This window comes from Callorhinchus milii, unplaced genomic scaffold (assembly GCF_018977255.1).
Source record: "Callorhinchus milii isolate IMCB2004 unplaced genomic scaffold, IMCB_Cmil_1.0 Scaffold5, whole genome shotgun sequence".
Taxonomy (NCBI): Eukaryota; Metazoa; Chordata; class Chondrichthyes; order Chimaeriformes; family Callorhinchidae; genus Callorhinchus; species Callorhinchus milii.
The window spans coordinates 19,547,137-19,568,105 of NW_024704746.1; the positions used below are offsets into that span (position 1 = coordinate 19,547,137).

At 37.2% G+C, this 20,969-nt stretch overlaps 1 protein-coding gene across 2 annotated transcripts in view; it reads right to left on the reverse strand.

Moving 5' to 3' along the window:
* Positions 1-20,969, reverse strand: part of LOC103174634 (dihydropyrimidine dehydrogenase [NADP(+)]) — a 156,153-nt gene that overhangs the window by 122,870 nt on the left and 12,314 nt on the right. For both annotated transcript variants that reach the window (XM_007887106.2, XM_042334993.1), the window contains exon 3: positions 8,284-8,366. In XM_007887106.2, the coding sequence (XP_007885297.1) occupies positions 8,284-8,366 (83 nt within the window). The remainder of the gene's footprint in view (positions 1-8,283; positions 8,367-20,969) is intronic.

Below are 20,969 nucleotides of genomic sequence, written 5' to 3' on the forward strand. Positions count from 1 at the left end.
CCCAGCTGAAGATCAATGCTCTGCTACCACAGGTCCTAGCTTGGGATGGTTAATGAAAACATCATTCGGGCAGTACATTTGTTTAAAACAGCGGCAGGATTTCAACACATTGCCAAGTGTTGACTGCCTATTGGTTTCATTTACAAATTACCATCTAAATTACCTCCTCTAATTTTTAGTTCCGATTATCTTACAAGTATAATGCAGTACAATAGAGCATATACTTAATGGAAAAAATACTAGACATAGAATTGTACAATACCAGTGTGACAAGACTGGTAACAGAAAACTTGCAACAACAACACCAACTTGCATTTATACAATGCCTTTCAGGCCGGATTGTGTCTCGGAGCACTTACAGAGGGCAGTGCAGAGTAAAACCTCCAAGTAGAAGCAGGAAAACTAGGAAACACACTATTGTGAAATTAGCAGTGTTATACTTTAGGATTGACATGGATACAAAAGCAAGAGACTCTACCACCAGAGGTACAGAACAACCGGGTAAAAAAAACAGAGTAGCTGCAACATCAAAGATTAACATAAAAGGATAGCCCTCATTTTAGGAATTAAGCTCCTATTCCTGAAAGATCAAATAAGCCATGGTGGAAGTCATCGGACCCAAGAAAGCTTTAAAATGATCCTTTTGTTACAAATAAATCTGTTTTTACATCAAGTATTCTTCAAAACGATAGGATAGACATGATGAAGTAGACGTCTGCTTGTTAAGAATTTAAACTTACTCTGAATGCTGTCAACAGTTTAATCTAAAAACAGAGGGTTTGTCAGAGGACATTTTCTTCTTACTGCAGATGTGTACGGAGATTTTTGTTTGCTGCAGTCAGCCAAAGGTTGCAACTTCTCATTATGTATAAAACATTTTGCTGTGTGAAAAACATAAGCTTGTCAAATCAACAGAATGACTTTTTTCCATTTAAAATGACACAATAAAACACACTGTAGGACATCATTGCTATTCTATTCTAATCATTCGCTCTGCAAAAAAAAAAAAGGGAAAAATACATGAACCAAGTGGTTTGCGTGATTTACAAAGAGCCACCCCTGGCAATAAACTGATACTGGTACACATTTGTGATTCACAAGCCTTCAATCACGCAATGACACTCATCAATCACGCGTGTCCCTTGCTGCATGCTCTTTTGCAGCCGTTCTCTGGTCAAGTCAATTGATCCATATGCAGGATTTTGAATATGGAATGTCTGCTTGTCACACGGAAGACATGCAGCAGCATTCATTAGCAGGGGCTCTGCTCCTGGTGCCCGCAGATTGATGACCTTTTTGTTGAGGCTAGTGCTGCTACACCTCAATGACAGTTACCCCAGTTTGCCCAGTGAGCTCAGATCAGGCACTGAAGAAATGTTTTCACACGTTACTTCTTAGACAATGTCGATGATACATAAAGATACTGGCACGCGCTATAAAAAGAAAATCGGTATGCCATATCCACTATGTTCCTCAGTTATACTTTTAATAAGGAATAAGCCATGGATGCTTTAATGAAACCAGTCACTCTTGACAGACACTATGGACATTATAGATTCAAAAACAGACAAATAATCCCTTGCTTACAAATGTGAATTTTTTGGTAGGAAAAAATCCCCAAAAGTGGGAGTGTGCCCATGAACTATTTCTAATGTGGTCCAATCAAAGTCTACTCACTGTTATAGCCGTTGAGTTAGATGTCCATCTAGATTCCCTACAGGTGCAGGTGCACATTGGATATTCATTCCAGTAAATAATGGTTTCTAATTTCAAAGTCACTGAGAAGAGAAATGGTCAACGTAGAACGGGCTCTTAACATTAAACATTGGTTTCCTGTAAGATTTTTCCTCATTTTTTGTGGTAAAAAGTTGGACAAATTATAACTGGACTGTTTCTCCTAATTTTATTGCGGGAGGTCAAGGAAGCATTTATATATATTGTGTTCCCTGTTATAAACATACTAGAAGTGCTGTTCAACAAACACGACATAGCTGTGAATGGAGGAATTATTTTATGCAGCAGAATCCTCCTCTAACCAATACATATACCAGCCAAGCCTCATAGGCTTCAAATAATCTTAGTAATGCAATGTAGTAATGGCCTGGAATGCATGGCAGATTGATCTGTCTCAGTAAGCATTCCAAACAAGAAAAAACTAATTTTAAACCAAAAAGTATAAAGTGATGAAAAATTCATGTTATACAACATTGATAAGTTTTCATAAATATCATGGCAGGGCTGGCTACTGGAATGCGATTGTATAACTTGCAGACCTGACATCCTGTTCTCCTATGAATTTGTTACTTGTGTGTTTTATGTGGTTGGATCCATTCAATGCATAAGATACATTACACTGGTAGTCAAGATCCAACATTACATAAACAATACTCCATTGCCTTGGACTTCAGGAAAAATGGTACTTAATAAACTGCCTTTAAGTCACAACAAGACTATTTCTCTGCAATTTTGTGCCCCTGTGGTCCCATAACTATTGCACTGCAATATTATACATTCATATCACTGTAGCTATGAGTGCAATGATGTGTCTCTACCCAGCACTTGCTATCATGTAGAAGAATTGACATCTCAGTTACATTTCCAGCATGTTCACAAGATCGGTCTGGTAGTGTCCTGTCTCTGCCACCTTTCCAAACAACCTCATCCAGTCAATAATTATCCACAGCGTAAAGAAAAACTTCCTGCTCTTGCAGTTGCCCTGTACAGCTCTAAATCTATGTCCCCCTTGTTCTGCTGTCTTGGTGCATTCTAAATAAATGGTCTGAGTTTACTTTTTCCATCCCATTTAAAATTATGTACAATTCTATGAGATCCCCTCTGATTCGTCTTCTCTCAAGACGGCTGAGCCCTAGCTTGTTTAGTTGTTGCTCAATCGCATAACACTGCTGATCATCTTCATTGCTCTGCAGAGTATTGCTTCATTGTGAAACAGACCAACCTCATCTAGTCCAATGATTTTAATAATTTTGGACTCTGGAATAAAATTAGGTTTCTCAACAGACTGCCAAATAGCACTATGCAATCTCTACAGAAAATTGTCTTCTAAATTTAGGCTGTACATCAAAGAATTTGGCATCGTCTTGATGCTCTATAATGGTAGATAAATAGATTGTAGCTAAGCCCATGTGGTGTTTCTCCCCCTTTATAAGGGAGATATTAAAAAACATCAAGAGGTAAAATTTCAACTCAGCAATGAAAATGGGGTACCAATCTAATGGGAACTATAATCTGGCCAACCCAAATCATGGACGCAAATTTTACCCACAATGTTTTTAGCATAAAAGCAAAAATGTATGCAGATACGGCAATATTAATCTGAAACAACAAACATAAAATAGTGATGTTTGCAGGAAGGTGAAATAATGTCCCTGTGGAGTTTTTACAATGTACAATTTGTCACTGCACCATTATTTGGACAGTTAAGGAACTATTAACTTCTCCCGAAAAATATTATTTAGTTTTAAAAATAAGGTGTGTATACAAAATCAATTTTTGAAGACGCAGAGTTAATGATAGGATATTATCCACTTTTTTTAAACTCTGTTTATTATTTTTGTTTTAATAAACTAATCAAATAAAAGCAAATTAATTTCCTTCCCCACCACATCCTCAGTAAAACAGTGGCTTGTAGGCATGATAAAATAACATTATCACATTTTTTTTATAGTTCCTGCTGTGTTTTTCTTATTAGATCAGATGGAATATAGCATTATGATCTTATGCTGATTGGTACATCACTGCGGGGACTGCAGATAATTCCAATTATAGTAAAAAAACAGCTGTCCTTATCACTCATTTCATGTCAACTTCAACTTCAGCACAAGCCAAATTGAAAATGTTAACCAAAACTGGCGTTGTTGCATCAAGAGGACAATTGGTTCCAGTAACAAAAATAATTATTTTTACCATTTGGTAACAGTTCAAAAACTTCATCTCATTTGAATTTACACAATCTTCAAAGACATATTTGTGGGATTCAAAATGTGCAACACACCCCAGTTATCATTTCTTAATCCTCAGTAAATAACCATGAATGAGACTCAACATTTGAAGCCAGTCTGAATTGAGTGTCAACACGATTTAAATTATTTTTAAATTAGAATATATCTCTAACATGGGAGTGCTGATTTCAAACAAATCTGAAGTCTAAATTCTTGTGTATGTATTGCTCTCCCAATCATGCAGCCTATTTTTCTCCCAGGCAGAAATTTTGACATTCCAGTTTCAAACAGATGTCAACGATCCTGAATGCAGGTCAAATGAATAAAGGAATATTAAAATTTGTGGAGTGCATTTCGACTTGGATTCATTTGGGTTCCATTTTAAAGAACATAACAAATACTGAATCAGAAAAAGGTTATTTGATCCATTAAGATCATGGGTTCTGAGGAGACCTTATACGACTTTCTCTATCAATTTACTTAGATGTCCGATCAAAGATTTCCAAAATGAGCCTCCTATATTTACACTTGCTGCTTGCTTTCCGTTGCGTTTAATTTGCCATTAATTCCAGAAACATGACATTCATTCAGAAGCCTCTCACCCACAATTTTATTAAATACTTTCTGGAAACCCAACTGAGTTATAACCACTGCATCGCCTTGGTCTAATAATGCACTTACCACTGCAAAGAATGCATGGGACCTGAGTGGATGCTTCTAAAATAATGCAAAATAATGGCCTCCACATTATTTAGATGAACATGCTGTAAAATGTTTTCCATAAGGATGTCAGACTAATCAGTTTTTCCCACCCCTCACTTCATATCTTGGACTTTTTTGGTCCAGTAGGATACAATTTAATGTGAATAATGTGAAAAATACCTTCAAAAAAACAAACAAAAATAAATTTGGAAAAGTAATAATAACTTCATTCATTCCACGACTGTTTGTGGGACGCTGCTGTGCGCAATTGGCTGCTGCGTTTCACCCACAAATGTACAGTCAATTCACTTTACAGTATATTCTGTGAAGCGCTTTGAGACGTCTCGAAGATGCGATAAGGCGCTGTATCAAATCCAAGGATTATTATTATTATTATTATAATTTACAGTCCTCCAGTTCTCATTTCAGCACCTCTATGTTCAGAGCTTGTAAAGATATTAACCATGCTGTTCCCAATTTCCTTGAACATTCTGAAACAAATCTAGTTCAAGTGTCCTGTGGATACTTAAGTTCTATTTATAGATTATTGTGCATTATGCCACTTTAGATAAGTCACATGCCTCCCAATTGCGTAATCATTCTAAATCATTTTGTGAAGCTTTTGCTACATCCTTGGTCTCCAGTATGTCATCAGCAGATTTGACCACTTTGTTTGGTGGAATTCAGTTCCCTGGCCATTGACGTAAATAGAGGTAGAACTTGCATTTTCATCGCTCTTCATTACATTAAAACATCTCAAAGTACATATTGCCAAGTGTAATTACTGTCAAACATAGTGACTGTCTTGAGTTAAATGCTGCCAGCATTTTGTGCACAGCAAGGTCCCTCAAACAGCCAAGAAGGGAACGGATAGCCTGGAGGATTGTTAGACAGAACACCAGGAGAAACCTCTTTCTGAATAGTCTTGAGATCTTTAAAAGCCACTTGAAAACACCGGGCCTTGGTTAAATGTGTCACCTTAAATACCTCTGATAATGCAACATTTCTTTAATACTGCAAGTACCAAAGTAACAGTTGTTTAGGTTTAAGTATTTTCCTGATATCCATATAATTGTAACTCTGCATATTTTGTAGAGTTTCAAAGAGGATCTTTTAAAAAATGATGCAAATGATAGGGTCCCAGAAGTCAGCCAGCATTAACAAATGGATAAGTGGGTTTACTTCAATTTTAAAATAAAATAACAGAGACAACAATTCATTTTCTGGAGCAAATCTTTGACCTGGTGTTGGATTGTTGGCTCTCAAATACAGATCTTCGCACTAGAACTAATTTCTAATTCACCACTACAGATTTCATGAAGGCGTCAGATCTGAATATATAAAACCCTACATTTAAGGCTATGTGTAGGATACTCGCTGCATCTATATATATATATATATATATATATTGCATCAATATTTTCCTGGTTGGATTATATTCTCCTCTGTGGTAATGTTGCCTTTTTAATTTATAATAATATAGAGAATATTACCAAAATTGTATTTGTTGTACAAAAAGATACGAATGAGCTGTTTTGTGAGTGCAGACTAAATGAGCTGGAAGAATATCTGGTTAAGAAAGGGATTCAAGGTTGTAAGGATCAGTATAGAGGTGGAGGATTAAATACTCTTTGGAACACTATGGTTTCTGTCCCATTGGGACTATGGAAATGCCATCCGAGAAAAGCAGCCAGTCAAGGCTAAATAATGTAGATTATGCTGTTAGATTGAAACCTTGGGAGTTTTTGCTCAATTACCTTCAAGAAGGGAGAAATGTCAGCATTTTTCTTGGAGGTTTTACTTGTGGTTCACTTCCCACAGGACATTGAGGAAGTTAGGAAGAGTCCATGAAAGAGTGTATGGTTGGTACAAACAAGCGGATTCAATGGGTCAAATGTCTTTTCTCATTCCACACGTTTTAGGACGTATTTCATCAAATTGGCTATTCTGGTGAAATTGTGTTGCAAAGTATGCAACACGGGTTTTAAAAATGGATACTTTTTCTTTTATGGATCACATAAATTAAAAAGGCAACACTACCACAGAGGAGAATAACTAACACAACACAGTCTGAGCATTGATCCTAGGAACTTCTTGCGTGATGTAATTGCGCACGGCACAGTGGCTTTACCAATTCAGCCATCATAAGAATCCTTTGAACTGTGTTCAAATCAAACCCAGTATGTGATCGGTGGAGTCACATGTGAAGGGGTCAAAATATTTAAGTTATTGAGGGAATAACTGGATGGACAACTCTTCACAATTTTTTTATAGTCCAGCCAGGAGAATATTGATGCAATACACTACTTAAAATTTAGGATTAATACAAGCGAAAAATAAAATATTAAACAGGAATAGGGAAGTAAAATTAATGTTGATTTTTCTTTTAAAAATTGTTTCCCAGTGTTTAATATTTGTAGTTTTGAATTACCACAGTAATTTTAATAATAATTTGGTCGCTCAATCCATAACTGTTTGTGAGTCGCTGCTGTGCGCAATTGGCTGCCGTGTTTCACGCACACAATATACAGTCAATTCATTTTACATTCGTCCTGTGAAGTGCTTTGATATGTCTCGCTTGAAGACGTGATAAGGAGCTGTATCACATGCAAGGATTATTATTATTGTTTATTATTACTAACCGAATGCCAAATGTCATTAACTAAATGCTGAAATGTCAGTAGCTTAACAACAACAACAATAATAGTTTTTTTTAAAAAAGGTCAAAATTCTTAAAATTAAAACGGATCAAAGAAATTCAAAGAAGGAAATAGGATTTTGGATTTGCATTGCCATATTTGCATTGCTTCAGATACAAAATGTTTATATTGCCTCAATACATTTTAGCGTCACTTTGTTCAAAATCATTTTTTTTCGACGAATCAGTGAGTCATCAATGTCTTTACGTATATTTTCAATGACAAGAAAAGGTTTTAAAAATCACAAAATCAAAATTACATGATTAATGACACAGAGACCATGATTTTGAACAAGCAGACAATACAATGTGTGGATAAACTGCATTCTGTGCATTAAATCATAGTATAACTGTGACTGACCTTTTAAACTATTCATTACTTTGCTGTTCATGTATTGATGCCTTCTCATGCTGGTTTAATAAAATAGGTAAGCCACAGTTTAAACATGAATGATCCTCTTTTTATGAGATTTAATATTCACAGTGGGTTAAAAAAAACAGATATAAAAACATTTCAGTCTAGAGTATTTCTAAGCACAGAAAACATCACCAGGATGTGAAAACAAATGCTGTAATATAACCGATATTTAATTTTTCATGACGAATGGGAAAAAAAGTATTTTTGCTATTTATGCATGTGGGTGGTGGGGTGGGGGGAGGGGTAGGGTTTGGTGGGTGAAAGAGAGAGGAAAGAGAAAACTAAAGTGAAAATATTATTTAAATTCTGATCGCGGAGGGGAGCTGAACTAGCTGAAGCCTTTACAACCCAAGCAAAATCCCAAGGGAGTGTGCTCTACGGACAAATTAATACCTTAGAGAAAAGAACAGAATGGTGGCAATGAACTCATTTGTTCCTCCCGATAATGAAGAATGACTTTTTTCTTTACCACATCGGTGACTGTTGCTATGGGGATGTGGACTTACCTCATTGCTTCACGAAGTGCTCCTCGTTCACTGAGAGTGGTGTGTTTGATGTCATCGAAATTATTCTCCAGTTTCTCGTAGTGCTAGAACGAACCAAAAGGTAAAGACATTTTGCATGTAATGGTTTGTTTTCATGCTCACGTATTAGGGCAGATCTGTTTTCAAGGAACCTATTCTGTCAAGTGTTTCTGGTGCATAATCAAAATTGACATTATAAACCTGCCAAAACAAAAGTCAATCTGATTCACAATGTGGTTGTCATGGAAATCTTATCACTAACTCGCCACATATGAGAAGGATGCACACAAGAGCAAGCCAAATATATCCGATTACAAATGTTGAATTCTAATGTGCATCATATGATCTTTTACAAGTGACCGATATATATAGCTATATGTAATAATAATATATATATAAAAATATGTGCATGTTGCTTCACTTTCTCGTGAATTGTTTTTGATGCTCCATGGGCTTTTTCTTATGAATATGCTACAAGAAAATTAAAAACAATTATTGTACTCTTGGCTACATGCTGCTAGTCCCTGAAATTAAGTTAATTGTCCTAGAGATAAATCACAGATTAAGCTAATTTTTAAAAAGAAACAAAAAGCAATCACCCACTTATCGTACATTCCTTTGAGCAATAGTAGCACAAAGAGATCTAATCAAATCCACAGCACATTTTAAAATTCCTTTATAGATGTCGGTTTGCTTATCAAGATACAAATCTGCAGGAAAAATGATGAAACAAGAGGAGCAAAAAATAAATGGAAATGGTTTGAAAGAAATCAAGAGGAAAAGAAGAATGGAATACAGAAAAGCAAAATAGGTAAGGTGAAGATATTAGGGGTGGAGGAGGAAATTAGAGATTTGGAAAGGTGAAAATAAGCAAAATAAGGTGAATTAAAGGAACGTGAATGTAAAACAAATGCAACAAAAGTAAGAAAAGAAGGCTTGATTACAGACAGGCTACAATATCTGATGTTTAGAGAGTCACTGCACCTAGTCATAATAACTCCTCCTCTTTCCTCATAAGTTCCTGGGAAGCACTCTTATGGATTTCACATGATTGATTCATTAATTCACCTTTTATTTTAACCTTATCTACACTGTACACAGCTTCATCCCACAAGGTGATCCCCTTCCACCTTGTATTTACGGTGCTGGGGGAGAAATTTACCCTATTTGTGCACCATTTCAGAGCCTCCAGAATTTGGGAGCAAATTCTTAAATGTAGCTTTAATTTTGAAGTTTTCTGTACGTTCTTTTAAGAACTACAGGAAACTGGTTCCAAAGTTAAGACTGAATTTGGCACCTTCAGTCAAAGACAAGATGCCTAAAATGCTACATAAATAAATTTATATATATGTATATAAAATCAAGTATAATAATTTTTCTAGTGTTATTTTCTCAGTGGTGATCAGAAAAAGATCGACTTCCATTTACAGATGCTTGCCCAAGATTTGCAAACACATATTAAACGTGTACATTCAGGTACACTATTATATCAGCTCCTTGGCACGTCCTCCCGACTTGAAAGGCGCTATACAAATGTCATTTGTTGTTGTTGTTGTTGCTATAGACGTATCAATATTATAGACATTGAACAACAGGACCATGCAGTGGCAGATAGGATAAGCTGTCTGAGCGAAATATATGCCACAGGTACTTTTTAGCCATGTAACTTTTCACTTCTGCGTTAAGTAACACATTATTTACATCAATGTATGTATGTTTAATACTACCAAATTTTAAGTAGTAATCAATTCAACCAGTTTAGGTAGTCAATATTCATATTAAATCTGTTTCTTACCACTACGATTATCTTTGTGGTGTTTCTGTGAAGTTTTGTCCATTTCAGCATGCTAAAAGGTTACTGCATTAAGGGTCACATTTACTAAATGTAGACCTGTTTCAAGGGAAGGTGGGTAAGAGCATTATCCCTGTAGCATCAAGCAGGGAAAATGGGAAGGAAAAGGTAACAAAATGTTGAGGGGGAATATTTTGTTCTGTGCTAACAATATTCCTCTAACTAAACTCTTTCAATCACAGGAGTCCATTTGTTTAAGTTGAAGTTTTCTGATATCCTTTGAAGGAAAAGTAATATTGTACAACACAGTATTGAAGGGTAAAATGAATCACATGGGATGCCTCATGGTATTACTTTTTTGTATTTTCCCACAGGGGAATGCACCATTTGCAACATGCTCTATTGTACAGTAGTTTTTAAGCTTTTGTACGCACTTTACAAAAGAAGCTTGGTTACACTATTTGTTTTTCTTTCTCAAGGATATGCACAGAACCCGATGAAAGATCCTCAATGAATGGATTCATTTTGAGTCGACTTGGTGAACAACCAGTGATTTTGAGTCTACTTGTTAACCAACTCAGTTCATAGCCGACTTGGAATAGGTCACGTGTCTGATTTTAACCATAAATCTAAATTTCCCACTGTATCAGGTTACAACAACGACTTGCAATTATATATCAGCCTCCACGCAGGGTAGAGTCTCAGAGTGCTTAACCAGAAGCATGGACGCAGAAGAAGGTTTTCAGGCAGGACTTGAAAAAGGCGGGAGAGAGGGCAAGGCGGAGGGATTGAGCGAGAGTGTTCCAGAGATACGTAGGGTGACAAAATCAGATGAGAATTTATCAGTCGTGCTTTTTAACAAATAAACCTTGGCTTCCAAAAATGAACCAATACATCCCTTGGCTCATGGAAGAAAACAGACACATTCTTATCTAATAATATCATAAAATGACTAATTGTGTCACCTCTCGCTCACTTCTATACAGTATAACTCCAGCATCCTGAAACTAGTTTTGCGCAAGCGTAGCTAATCCCGCTAAAGATACAGTTGTGATTTTCCAATCAAAATTTAAAACATGTTCTAGTCAAGTGAAACTTTTCCAACCTGGCCAGAAGTACCACACTGAATCGACCAGATAGAGCAGGCTCTTCCTGTGCAATGCTGTCACAATTACGCACACCAAAAGGCAGGCATTAAGTATAACAACTGGTTCAGTATTTAATGTTTGCATATTGAATGGAAAAATCATCTCTGGAGTACACTAAGACTGAAGGGAATCAGGAAACTGCTAAGGAAATGCTGCTCATTGAAACGTGGGGAATTTTATATGTCAAATGATTTTCTTCATCGGCAGGTTTTCTTCACATTGTGTTTATATTTTCAAAAGGCGGAAAAGTGACAATTAATTCACCAACATTTTATAGGTGTGTGTTGCAAAGTCCCTAAATTGATCTGCACACGTCAGCACAAATTAAAGATTTTCCAACGTAAAAGCAGCTGCAGAGGTTATCTACAAATGCATAGTTACTATCCTTTACAGTAAAATCCTGTGACACACAATGAGACATTTCAATGACATGATAGGGCACTATATCACATGCAAGGATAATTATTATTATTATTGACTTGTGCAAACCAATGTACCAGAAAGCCATTGAGTTACGTTTTTGCATGAAGGAATCCACGTAGAAATATCATTGTAGTTAAAATGAATTCATATGTGAGCATAAAACATCATGAAAGCCCATAAACACATTAAGCAGATATTACAGTGTGTAGACTGGAATCTATTGCTATTCCAAATCTATAATTTCTGCAAAGGACATATTGCAACAATACATATTCTTATGATCACAATTAGAATTTCACAGCAAATTAAAAAAGATTGAAAATGTGCCAGGATAAACATTGCAAATGATCTTACTGTTCGAGCTTGTACTAATTGATTATACACGAAAGTATGGGGTTTAATAGCCGAATGAACACAAATGTTTAAAGTGCTTTTCTTAAAATTGTAGTTAATGAAAATTCATGAACAATCCCGAGCACCTCAAGCTAAGTTAGCTTATTTAGTCACTCTTTTCTGCAATTTTTATCCAACCTGCTCCAGAACAAATGGACTGATTTTCCTTTTTACTGGATGTGGTTCCATGGGTTAGATGCTCTGACAAATACTGTTAAGTTATCCTTCTGTTCTGATATGCCATTCAACCATAGTTCGCATTGTACTCAAATCCGATCCTCATCACAAATGTGACATTGGAACACTTGCCATCACAGCTGAGATCAACCAATTGCTCGCCATAAACTCAAACTCAAAGCTGGGATGTTTCCAGTTTAGTGTTACTAAATTAGATTACTGAACCATGGGGGAGTTTGACCCATGGATGTATAGCAGAAGCAATTAGATTTTGCCTTAATGCACAATAGGTTTACCATTTCAGTGATGAATGATTTGTAGCACATCAAGCTGAAGCTCTGAGTTTCGGATCTGAGGCTAGATATGAGTTTTCTACCTTGCCAAAAACAGGCTCAAGGTAATAAGAGATTAAGATGAATTAGTCCCTGTAGTCTATTTGACCTCACCTTTCCAGAACACCAACCCTTCCACATTCCCATTACAGCATCAAATAATTTCTTAAATGAGTCCAGGGTCTTTATCACAACCACCTTTCCTTGTAATCCATTTTCACTGTTCTTTACCTTTTATGAAATGAGCACTTTGTGGTGGCTGTCCTATACTTGTCCTTCATACCTCTGCACCTTGGTCTCTTGTACTGCTTCTTTGGTATATCTGAAAGTATTGTTCTAGCTTACTTGCTCTATCCTATTAAGAATCTTGTACATCTCCTTAAGGTCCCCTCTGAGAAATCTTTTCTTGGGGCTTAGGAACCCAAGCTTATCTATTCTTTCCTCGTAGCTAATCTTTTTAACACAAGGGATCAGACTACATGCAACCTAAGCACATGGTAATAATTTCCTTTAGCAAAGGAATTTACTGCATCAGCTTTACATTGGGATACCTTTTATAAAAAGTTACAATAGGTTCTGATTAATAATACAAAAGAAAATGTGTTCGCAAAACCCCTTAACCAAAATTGAAGGATTGACTGAGGAGCAATATTTAGTATATCAAATGTCTAAGTGTCTCAGAGGCAAAGACAATTGCATTGTAGTACTGGAAGAGAATGTTTCTGCTCGTCCGAATGGACTGGAAGCAATATTTTAATAACTCTTCTGGTTTCACAAATCGAAGGTGAGAGCTCAAGGAGGTAACAAATAAAGCAAAAGAACCCTCAATTGTCATTATACCTTTCTCTCCTCTCCCCTTCCCATTCATTTCATTAAATCCAGGCCAGGTAACCTCCTCCACGATTTTTCCAAATCCACGTGGCAACCAACTATTAGCACATGCAATAAAAACAAGGACCTGTGATGACTATCTAATTTCCCTTCCTGTTGGGAAGTACCAGGCATTTTTTGGCAACTTGCCAAGACAGAGAGTTTACCATCAGTTTCAAAGAGATTCTAAAAACACTATTACACAGAAACTGCTGGCAAACACGTGTTTAAAATTAAAGACTTCCAACAATGTAGATGCTGTGTTCTTTTAGATAAAAGTAATTTCTGATTTTCCTCCATGAGAGTGGCTTACACCTCACTGATAAACTGGGGGCCATGGTGCTTGCAAGTCTCTTCAATGCTGTCAAAAAAAAATTGACATGTTATTTTTGCTGTCAAGGTCATCAGCTCTGATTGACAGAATCCTCAATGCAAGAGGAAAGCAAGTTTCTCCTCGACGCAGGAGACACTGCAACACAAACCTCTATTTCTCACACTGTAGATTTTTAGCTTATCAATTTCGCTATCCATTACATTGCCAAACAAAAAGGCCCCAAGCTCAACCAAATACTGGTGAATATTGCCAGGTGAAGATGGGAGCTCAAAGCTAGCGTCCTGTAGAGCTGAGCGGGCAGGCGTGTCTGGTGAAAGCAGCAGCTCAGCATCACTCACAGCCACTCAGCGTGTGATGCAGCAGACAGGAATTGTAATGATGTCTGGGAAAAGCCTCTCTTGCCTTTTTCTGTTGACCATTGTAAAGGTGAGGCAGAATTAATAAAAAGAAGCCAGATCAGGGCACAGTAAATCTTCAATAAGGGAACGTAAAGGCCCCTGTATAAGGCAGACTCTCTAATGAAGTGCTGCTCATCTGATGTCTGGAGGATTTTAAACAAAACAAATGTAACAAAGACGGGAATTCTCTCTTTGCTTTTCCTCCCCAGGCTCTTCCTTCTTATGGAGATTTCTGGGTTCCCTTCTCCTTTTCTCAGCCCTGCCTGTCTCTTATCTTCCATTTTTTTCTCTTTTGCTATTATCTTCCTTCCCCTTTCCATTTGTCACTCACCTCTCTTCATCTATCTCTTTGCCTTTTTCTGGTCCCTTCCATTCCATCCTTCTCCACCACTACGCGTCATCTGCCTACTCTTGGTCCTTTTACCTTTTGATACCCCCTTCCTTTCCTTCAGTGCTGAGAGTGCCAAGTGGGTAGAGTATGGTCGCTAGTTTTCTCCTGCAGTGCCTCACATTTTATCTCCTACTGAGAAACAATTTTGAGACTTCTCGAAGGTGCTACATCAAATGCAAGGATTATTATTATTATTGCCTTTTACAACATTCCACCTTATAAACTCATCATTTGAGGGAATTGGGGAGTTTAAACTGAATCTTGCCACACTGTCTTTCCTACAGTTTTTCTTTGACCATTTTTATAAAAGGCAAAAAAGGGTGTTTTAGATCAAAACGAAGCTACAGCCTCCAGTCATAGAGCTTTAAACATTTATCTACCACAAAAAAATTCGAGTTCAGTTACCAGAAATCAGCTTTGTTTTTTTTTAAAACAGGAACATAGTGTAAGAGTATTTGATTAGTCATTTTTCACTATGTGTCCATTAAATTGTTAGAGGCACTAATACATGCACTTATTTGCACTTCCAAAGCTTTCAAATTTTGAATCCACTTTAGTAATTTGCAATCATCTAGTTCAGAACAATATATAAAATCAAATCAAAATCTTTGAGGCATTCTTTCATGCAACAACATCACCAGCAGTCCATGGAACCAATCTAATGAGAATAGCTGCATTGCCCATTGAGTTTAAAGTACAGACAAGAATTGATTCCAAGTGATCAATATACCATACCAATTGTACAATTCAATACCAATCACAATTTTCACTGGTTATTGCTACAGCACAAACCAGAGTTCTCCAATGAGCATACAATTAATTCATCTTAAATATTCTTCTTTAGCTACAGAATGCAATTGTTTTAAGAATGGATCTTTATATTAATAGGCACCTAAAACTAATTCATTTTAATTTCTTAAAACAAGAAAATCTAAATTGTTTAGTTAGCTGGTTGTATAGATTATCTTCAACAGACACCAACACTAAATAGGGTCCAGAAGCAGATGAATTTCGCCTTGGCTTTTTTGCCAACGCACAGTTTTTCTTTGACCCTGTGCCTAATCTCTACTGGATTAGGTAAACAGTGCATGTCCTTTGCATGCCATGCCAGACAAATGCAAACTGTACATATGTGTAACTTCCAGTAGTTTGAAGATTCTTAAACATGGTGATGGGTTTCCTACCTGTCGGACCAAATAAGACAAATGAACTTTCTTCCTTCAGAACTGTTTTAAATCAGGGAACATGTTTAATTAAAATGTGAGTCATGCTCATGATCCTGCCCGCCCAAAATAAACAGAAACTGTCAGAAATGCAAAGCAGGTCGATCAGCATAAGAAAGAGAAAGACAGATTAACATTTTGCATTTGGTCATAAACCATTTAACCGTTCCAATAAAGTGGAGTCCTGTAGCTCATTGGTTAGCCTGGCAAGCGAGAGGACCTGGGTTCGATTCCCGGCAGGGCGAAATGTTGGGCAACTTTCTTTACTCCGCACGCGTCTGTTTAACTAGCAGTAAGTAGAAACCCAGTTGTTAGCCGATCGGCGGATCGCTATTCTGGAGATAATAATTCCTTCAAATTTTTTTTAAAAAATTGGTTACTTCAATCTATGATTATTTGTGGGACGCTGCTGTGCGCAATTGGCTGCTGCGTTTTGCCCATAAAATATACAGTTCATTCACTTTACAATATATTCTGTGAAGCGCTTTGCGACATTTCGAAGACATGATAAGGCGCGATGTGAAATGCAAGGATCATTATTATTATTAATATTATTAAAATGAAGCATCACACCTGAATCCTTAACCCCTTCCTTACTTCAAGACATCAACCTGCTGTGCATTTCCAGCATTTATAATAATCTTTGCATTTGATATCGCGCCTTATCACATTGTTGGTACCCATCTCAAAATGCTTCACAGGATTTCACTGCAAAGTGTAGTGACTGCGAATTGTGGGCAAACACAGCAGTCAATTTGCGCATATGAATGTCCCACAAACAGCCATGAAGTGAATGACCAATTTGAACTTATTCCATTTTACTTTAGATTTCCACCATCTGTCTTGTTATCTCTCCAAAACCAAGAATGTGACAAAGAGAATTTTAATTTGGCTGAGGCGAAAGTTACAGACTCTGAAGTATTGCAAAACTATCTAGTTAGGGACAAGAATTTTACTCTGAGTAAACGACAGTAAAAGATGCTAGACATTTGTTCCCATTACAGTAAATAAAACAAAGAATGGATAGATTCACATTCATCTGACCTGAGAGAATGTTAAGTGAATCCTTTACAAAATCACAACAGAGTTTTAGAAAACACAATATAATATCAGCAAAAGAAACATTATCTGAGTAATAGAATAAGGCAATTAATATATTTTTGAAATTAAAGTAAGTTAAATGCATACTACTTCTTTGAAACGAAATGTACCATCACTAGTAGTTTGCCCACAATTATAGATAATTAAGACCATAAACACAAAGAGAAAAATCTTTTTTACAGAGCTTCCTGTATTTTTTTACATTAATATTTGTTGTAATAAAGTATTTGATCCTGAGAAACTGGAGAAAATAACTGTCATGGCTCTCAATGGTTGTATATGTTACTCATGTCAACTAAAGCGAGTCTGTTCAAGACAGATAATACGTATGAGTATGTAATCAAAGGAATTATAATGAATTGGGAAAACACCTCCAGGGGTCTATTTTTAGTGTTAAATTTACTTTTGCCCATGAGATTGTGGCTAGGTGTTGGAAGATCCAATTTGTTCTATTACTTCAATTTACGATGTTGGCTTAGAAGCTGTGATTATTTCTTGATGGAAGTAAAGTTGCACATGAAATTTTGAATCTCGAGTACAGTTTAGGCAATTTGGTATTATGTACTAGTTTTCTTTTATTTATAGTGGAAACTTGTACCAGTGGAGCGCTGACACCACTGCACCACTGGCATGTCTTTCACACAAGTCTAATCAATAACTAACACCACTTACCGCTGATAGCTCAACTCAATTATTTTTGTCTATTCACATTACTATCACATGTGAGCATCACCATCTCCTTTCAACCCCCTCCTCCAGCCCTAACATCCCTGGAATTCCTATATCTCCTCTACTCTTTGTCTCCAAGAAACTTGGTTTCCTTTTAATGCCAAATGTTTATTTTGCCTTCAATGACTCCATCAACTCAAAATTGTCCACGTTCAATTATTGCTCCCACATCTGAGGAAGTTCTTATACCTCCTACCTAACTAGCTTGCTTTGTCTTCATTCATTTTCTTGCAAATAAGGTGCAATATAAGTGCAATATGGGGTTGTTGTACTAGATATATTTAAGTTGCCATAAATCCGTCTCATTTCCGGAACAGTTTAAATAACTTCGAAACCAAATCCTAGTANTTTTTTCATGTGGTCCATTCTTTCAGCATCAAATCTGTTCAACCAATATCGTGCTAACTTTGGCAGAGTGCTGTTTGTTGTATAGACAGAACCTTGCTTTAAAGTCTCACCCGAAAGATGGTACTTCTAACAAGGTAGATCTCCCCCAGCGCTGTTGAAGGAGGGCACGTGCACTTGCCTCTACCGAAAACATCAACTGCTTTATGCAATAGGAAGTGGCACAGCGGTGTTGGAGAAGTACAAAGTTTCCAACAATCTGCCTCTGGAAGGTGGTCAAGCTTGGAGAGATGGTTGAAAATAAGGTGGCCTCCCAGGGGAAAGCTAACATTTCCAGCAGCATAGCTACCCCACGTGAAGGGTGCTATATAAATGCTACGTAGAAAAGTTGTAAGTTCTTTTAAGAGCTACAGAAAACTGTCTTCCCAAGTTAAGACTGAATTCACCAATTTGCCAAATTCTGGAGGCTCCAAAATGCACCATAAATGAGAATAAATCTAAACCCAGTTGGGATTTCTCCCCCATTGATTCTTCATTAATCAGATGTTCTACAAGCACATTAATATGGGGCACCCAATTTGTTCCACTCACGTAGAAGATGTTGACAGAATGAACCTGGCATCTCAAAGTTCACCAACAAGTACGTGTTTTAAATGCAAACAATGAGCTTACTCACAACACTCTGAAGCTATGAAGAATTACACTTTGTACCAAGGGTTAGTCCTACATGTATTGTTAATCAATCTGTATCTCTGCATGACCTGCTTGTTATGCTTAGCATGAATAGTGATTCATCCTTGGGGTTCTTCATGAATTTTCAACTGCATTTTCTAAGAAGAATGTTATATTGAACGCACTGCAGTTTTCCTTACAATAAATTAGGTGAAGAAAATTGTTAAAATACTATTATAATTTTTCATATGAATTGCAATTAAAATGCAGTATTCATTATACTTCGTCATCGAATGCAGATGAAAAACAACACTATTTCCTTGCAAGAAAATAGAAATTGTTCCAATGACTTAATTGCTGCTGTGTTTCAAAGGATTACAGTAGCCTGAGGGTCAAAACCTTTCATGTATTCTCTAGTTGGGTTTTAAATTATAAAAGAACCTTTTTTTTTTGCAAAGCTTGTTTAAAATTGATTTAAAATAAGCTATTTACATGGTGCACTAAAATAAGGTGCATTTATTCAAATCATGTTGGCGGATTTGTAGCTCGCTTTTTAAAGCAAGCAGAATAAAATCCAGGGTTATTTTAAGCTACTTAACCAAGCAGAATAAAATATTGGGTTATCTGAACCTCACAGTTAACATGTGGATTTCAAAAACCTTAGCAACAACACTGATGAATAACAGGAATGCCAGCAATATTGACATGCTTTTACACCCTCATATTATTGTTATCTATGGCACTATTGTGTTTGAACTTAAAATGGAAATTTAGCACCTTAGTTAATCTAAACTGAAGGTCTATCTATTATTACTGTAAAATTACACTGGCATTTGTATTCTCTTCATGATACTCATCCCCAAACCGCCATGATGTCAATAACATTAATCTATATTATACAAATCATTCAGAGCAGAACAAACTATTTATACCTCAGCAGTTTTGCATACGGATAAATAGTAACTAAGATGGGAGTTTAGGCAAAATAAGGCAACTCGACTTATTTATGAGCATTTCTGAGCTACAGTTGACTGCCAAACCTCTTCAGCATTTATGAAGATGGCCAGCTGAACTTGTCAAAACTGCTGGAAATATCCTTCCTCCACTAAATTAAGGCTTCAATGAGCTTGCATTGTCTGAAGATGATTTTGTGCCTATGGTGTTAAGAATGATTGTAAAAAATCCACTGAGGAGTTCAGGATAAAGAAAGCAGTCTATAATTTACTAAGATGATTTACTTACATGTTTTATTTTCGAATGCTAGTGGGTGGTATTTTCATAACAAGGGTGATCTCAATGACTAGAATATGTTGCCAAGAAAGGTGGTGGAGGCCAGGATGCTGGACTCATTTGAAAATCAGCTTGATGAAGTGATGGGAAGACTGTAACATGGGTATTGTGGAGCAATTAGATTGAAAGGGCCAAAGATAAATTGGTCTTTATCTAGACCAATCTTGTGTGATCTTGTGAAGAGTGGGCAATATATCACATCGAAGGAAAGAGACAATGATTTAGTCCATGCACTAAAGTTTAGGCAACTCACGTTTTGTAAACTATATTTTGTACTGTAATTGTAGGGAGGGAAAGGAAGAAACAATACAACAACAACAACAACAACAAGATTCCATTTATAAAGCGCCTTTCACGTCAGGAGGACGTCCCAAGGCGCTGCACAGTTGGGTCATGACCCGAGCAGGGGGGAAATGTTCAGGGGAGGGGAGGAAGCGAGGAGGGGGGAAATGGTCAGGGTGAGGGGAGGGATGGGAGGGAGCGAGAAGGGGGAAGAGAGTCGAGAGGGGAGCTGAAGGCACGGTCAAAGAGAAAGGTTTTGAGACCGGCCTTGAAGGAGGAAAGGGAGGAAGCAAGGCGAAGGCACTGGGGGATAGAGTTCCAGAGCCTCGGGGCTGAGAGGCTGAAGGCCCGACCACCAATGGTAGGGCGATTGGGGCGGGGGACGTGGAGCAGACCGGAGCCGGAGGAACGGAGGGTACGGGCAGGTAGGTAGGGGGATAGTAGGTTGGAGAGGTAGGAGGGAGCAAGGCCGTGAATGGCCTTGTAGGTGAGGATGAGGATCTTGAAATCGATCCTCTGGGGGATGGGGAGCCAGTGGAGGCGAGCGAGAGTGGGAGTGATGTGGTCGGGGTAATAGCTAGTGTTGATACCTGCAAGAACAAAACTGCTGTTGGATGAGATCTGCCGCTATCTCCTCTGCGCCATGATATTATCACAATGTAGTTTCTGTGTCTATTGTCTACTTGGCCAAACCTTGTTCTTATGCCCATCCACTGTATACAATCATCTCATATGCCTGTCAAATTTCACCTAGAGCAAAAATTGTCA